This window comes from Limulus polyphemus, unplaced genomic scaffold (assembly GCF_000517525.1).
Source record: "Limulus polyphemus unplaced genomic scaffold, Limulus_polyphemus-2.1.2 Scaffold555, whole genome shotgun sequence".
Taxonomy (NCBI): domain Eukaryota; kingdom Metazoa; phylum Arthropoda; class Merostomata; order Xiphosura; family Limulidae; genus Limulus; species Limulus polyphemus.
Window position 1 is genome coordinate 513677 of NW_013666165.1, and position 5081 is coordinate 518757.

The window sequence follows — 5081 nt, forward strand, 5'->3', positions numbered from 1 at the left end:
CCACAGTCTCTTTAACTTAAACATACGCTAGAATTCGCAACGATTCACGCACTTCACTTACAACTTTACTCGATCATTTGTCTCTATCTCTCTCTGTCTGCAATTATCTTTTTTGTCGTCACTTCATTTGCCGGCTTATATATATAAAAAATAGAGGGCGCGTAGAAAAGACTAAAGTTTCCACGAACAGGCATGATCCTTCTAGAATCTCATGACGTGTTACTAGCGTCACGTGACTTCCGCTGTCGTAACAGTATTTATTCAAAATCTAGAATATATATTTTGATACAGTAGAGCTGCGGCAATTAGTGCGAACAGCCTTCTTCGTTACCTTGTTGTTTATTTGTTTACAGAAACATTTTTACACATTAACAAAAAATAAAAGCTAATGAGGATTTGTCTTCATGTAACCTTTGTTTGTATACATGTTTAACTATAAAGGATTTCATGTACAATGAAACTTACATCTCCCAAAATGTTATTTCTAAACTGAAATCCATCGATTTATTGTATGAACTAATCGAACAACGTATTTGTATTTGATACAGGAAAAAAATCTTTAAAATATTCCTCATATCACAGTATCAACCTTTTACTGGGAGCACTGGGAAATATATGTTCCTAGCCTCAGTGAAGGGGTTAATATACTGATTTTACTAGCATTCTTCATCTTTAATGAGAAAAAAAACCAAATCTACAAGCAAAATGTCAATCCAAATTTTTTTTGTGGATTGGGATATGTCGTACCTTTCAATGTAAAATGCAACTCTAATTTCTGAGAATTTGCCTAAAAATATATTTTTTAATGTTTTCAGCTGTGCTCCATTGCTCAGGAATGGGCTAATCATCTTGCCGAAACTGATAATTTTCGACACCGACCCGAGCAAAAATATGGAGAAAACATTTACATGTGCTGTTCTTCTAATCCTAAAATCCAGATCTCTGGTAAAGAGGCGTTGTGTCTTTGTGATGAATAGAATCAGTATATTGATTTAAAATAAAGAATATGTTTGACACTATCGGATCACGTTTGTTACAAAAATAATAAAAATCCTATATTTATGAGAAAGAAATGAAAATTGACTGAAAATGAATTTTTTTTATTGATAAAAATGAAGTTTAATAGAAGTCAAAACCTGTTCACTGTAATGAGCAAAAAAGACGTATTTATTTTAAGGTATTCATTTGAAAATAATATAATAAAAATATACGAATTTTGTAAAGAAGAAATACTGCAAGTTCGCTGAGAGTATATATTTCAGTATATTAATGCACAGACTGTTTCTTTATAAAACGTTGATGTATTATATTTAAATGAAATTAAAAGTTTTACATTGTTTGCAAATAATTACTGGTACCTTAAAAATATTTTAAATTAATGTAGTTGAAGATTCAAAAAATGTTTGTCACGCATTTTTTTTTTCTAAACTGTAAAAAATTTTCTGTGATTTTTTAGATTTTTTGGTATTCGATATATTTTAAGTTTCGCATTTTAAAGTTGTTTTGTTCCACGAGTTCAGGTGAAGCTCCAGTTGACGAATGGTATAGCGAGATTGATAAATATCCATTCGGTGAAGAACCAAGTTTCTTTAACTCAGGTGGGTACTAATCGTAACATTACGAAACTATATTTTGTCATGTTTTACCAAACTTTATCATATTTTGTTCCTACAAATATGAGAACTTCAAATGAACTAATTCTGAAGAAGAAATTTTCTGTAGCCTACGACTTCTTTCGTAATTTTTAATGTATCTTTAGCATTGATAACTTTCACAATTACGACAAATTTTATTGTGGTTTAGAAAATAAGTAAACATTTTGGATTTATGATTGGGTAATTGATTTTTACCATAAGGCAGGAGAGAAAGCAAATGTTGATTTTTGTTTTGCTTTAATTTGACACCAGCTTCACATGAATGAATAATTTTCATATAATTAGTTTGTGACCAACCTATAGATGGCAACCCTAGATTGGGAATCAAATATATAAGACTACATATAAATCGAATAAAACTAACAGAGGAAACCTTTCAACTTTCTATAGAGACCAATGAAACAAAATTAATCGAATGAGCAAAATTAGTTTAAAATCAAGTATTTTTAATGGAAAAGATAACTGTGCCCATATTTGTTTTTATGTAAATGAAAATTCAATGTAAAAATAATCCAATACTTTCCACTGTGACACATGTTTTCATGTCGTAGAATCACTAGGTGAACATGATGTAACTGTAAGTGACAACTCAAGCTATGTAGATTTTGATTACTGGAATTTTACAGAATAAATAAACAAAGTTACTTATTCAACATCCAACCCATTTTATTGCGACCAATTTCAACGTTTATCAGTTTTCAAGATATTTTGTATAGTTTCACAGACAAATTCACAAGGTACATAAATAAGCACTCACACTTATTTTTATCATTACTAGAGGTCTAAGCTTGTAAAAACTAAAACAAATGGTCACACATCTTAACTGAACCATTGTCATTTGTACAGTTTAAATTGAATAAGATCATACAACATATTTCGTGATTACCTCAGATAGGTCAGTAATTAATGGATTTTTGTCTCGCGGACTCGTACAAAGAAAATTTTGCAAACTCTCGAAACGTCGAAAAAATTCCTAAATACTGACTTAACTTAGAACTACTACTACTTTTGTAACTTTAATGTAAAAATTAATATTTATCTAAAATATGTTATTTATTTATATAATTACCCTGTTTCGTGCCTTTTTAATTTAAGAAAAAAGGTCACTTATAGTGTCAGAATTGTATGACTATAAAAAAAGACAAGAAATTTAAAATATATATGTAAAGTACAGCTACCCAAGAATGGTAAGCCTAACTTGCATAGATCGATAAGACATATTCATGTCATATTTTGTATTTACGAGCTGAAAGTTATCTGATAAAAGACTGTGTCATTGTGACATTCGTGAGCATTTTAGTATGGTAAGTATATCTTCAAAGTAAGAAAATTTATTTTCTAATCATCTAGTAAGCTCCTTTTTAATACATAGGTTACTCCATAATACATGAAACTCCTGTAATATCTTTTTAAATAGATGAACCACATATTTTATTTTCAGGTCATTTCACGCAAGTCGTGTGGCGTTCTAGCACCGAAATGGGCGTAGGTAAGGCTTGTGGTAAAGCCAACAAGATCATTGTTGTTGCAAACTATAACCCTGCTGGAAACATTATTGGTAGTTTTACTGCAAATGTTCCTCCACCAAAATAAAACAAGCCTTTAACATTTTGAACGAATATGCTTAGTTACTAATTTAAAATATAATCTAATTTAACTGGTTACAGAAAACTAATTCCATGTAATATATATACAGTGTATATATATATATAAAACATTTAACGTAAGAAATTAAATACATTCCAATCGACCGATTAAATTCTTGACATGTGTGCTACGGTTTCTAGTCATTTACCGTTTAAATATTTTTAAGTGATAGAAACTTAAATAGTTGATATAGCGTGCTATTGGTGGCTAGTTTATCTAATTCTTGTTACGACGTTTGACAATGTTTAATAAAACGATGAGTTAGCATGCTTTTGTGACTAGTTTGTTTTATTTTTCATTTGTTCAGAACATCAGTACGATTACAGTTTTACAAGTTTTGCTTTAAATTATCAAATAACTTGAACCATAGTCCATGATAGTGATGGTTTATTTTCATAAACTAAAATGTACATGGTAAGAGTGTCATATTTTTGCTTTCTACCCTAAGTTCGTTACAGAGCATTTTAGGGGTATGTAAAACCACGTTTGATGGAAAATTAAATTTGAATTATAAAATTTACGCTTTAAAGAATTCGCACGCTGAAATAATGTACATAGGTTAAATTTACACTCAATCTTCTAAATGGTTCGAGTAGGGTGTAGCCTAGTAGTTCTAGAAATTTTTAATTTTTTTTATAAATTCTTGCATAACCATTTACCTTAACTTCTATAACTTTTTACCAAATAGATTGAAACAGTTGTTTTTCTAAAATTCCAAAGTGCAGCAAAAATATATTTTTTAATCAACTGACACAGGTATTTTTAACGTTCCATAAATCTCATTCAACTTATTAAATTAGCTGTTCGGAAGTTTTAATAATTATTTTTCAAATGATTAATATAACTATTTGTGTAACGTTAAATAATTATTAAAATAGTTATGAAGCTTATTTTTCTGTTACATCACAAACATTTTTTAGGGGGTAAAAAATGTTTCTTGTCTTGAGGCGGCAAAAAACAAGACTGGACAGCATTGAAACTCTAAAAATAGTTATTAAACTTTGTAACACTGTGAACCAAAACGTAACAATTTCAGCATTAGTGCGTGTATATGTGTTATAAACACGTGTTGAGAATTAAATATTTGTGATTAGTTTTAAACAATCAGTTGCTTTGAATGAGGAATTGGTTTAAACTAACTTTATTTAACATAATTAAATAATAACGTACTAATATCGAAGGAAAAAAATAGATAATTATTGAGAAGATCAATAGTTTAAAAATGGAAAAACACTGAACTTATAACACTAAGTCGTATGAAACGAAATTTAAATGTAAGTAATGCATAATTCATATGAAATGCTTACTATGAATATAAAATTAAATTATACCATAGTAGTTATAATGGACTGTTCACCGTCCAAAGGATGCCACCTCAGTGGGGGGTCGTGTGGTGAATGGAGATCAGAGGATGTCACCTTGGGTTATACAACTGTTGCGTAATAGATAAGTGATGCTGCCTGATGGTTACATTACTATTACGTAATATATACACCTGATGGTCACATAACTATTAAGTAATATATACATCTGAGGGGTACATGACTGTTACATAATAAACTCCAGAGTGCGCGACATAGTTCCACAAAGTGACACCAGAGGGCGCGTTGGTATGATGAGTGCGCTGATAGTTCATGAGCAAACCACCAGAGGGGGATGTAGATAAACATTTGATCTTTATACTAATAATCAAAGCCTTAGGATTAATATTTATCTAATTTCCTTTATAAGTAAAACATTAAACCTGCATTTTAATGTCTAGTTTTCATCACCTTTATA

At 29.9% G+C, this 5081-nt stretch overlaps 1 protein-coding gene across 1 annotated transcript in view; it reads left to right on the forward strand.

Annotated features, from left to right (window-relative positions):
- The window catches only part of LOC106459080 (probable pathogenesis-related protein CaO19.6200), a 15906-nt gene extending 12447 nt beyond the window's left edge, over window positions 1-3459 (forward strand). The window contains exons 3-5 of the mRNA XM_013918660.2: window positions 816-945; window positions 1521-1598; window positions 3097-3459. Of these exons, the coding sequence (XP_013774114.1) occupies window positions 816-945; window positions 1521-1598; window positions 3097-3248 (360 nt within the window). The 3' untranslated portion in view covers window positions 3249-3459. The remainder of the gene's footprint in view (window positions 1-815; window positions 946-1520; window positions 1599-3096) is intronic.
- Window positions 3460-5081: the final 1622 nt, after the last annotated feature.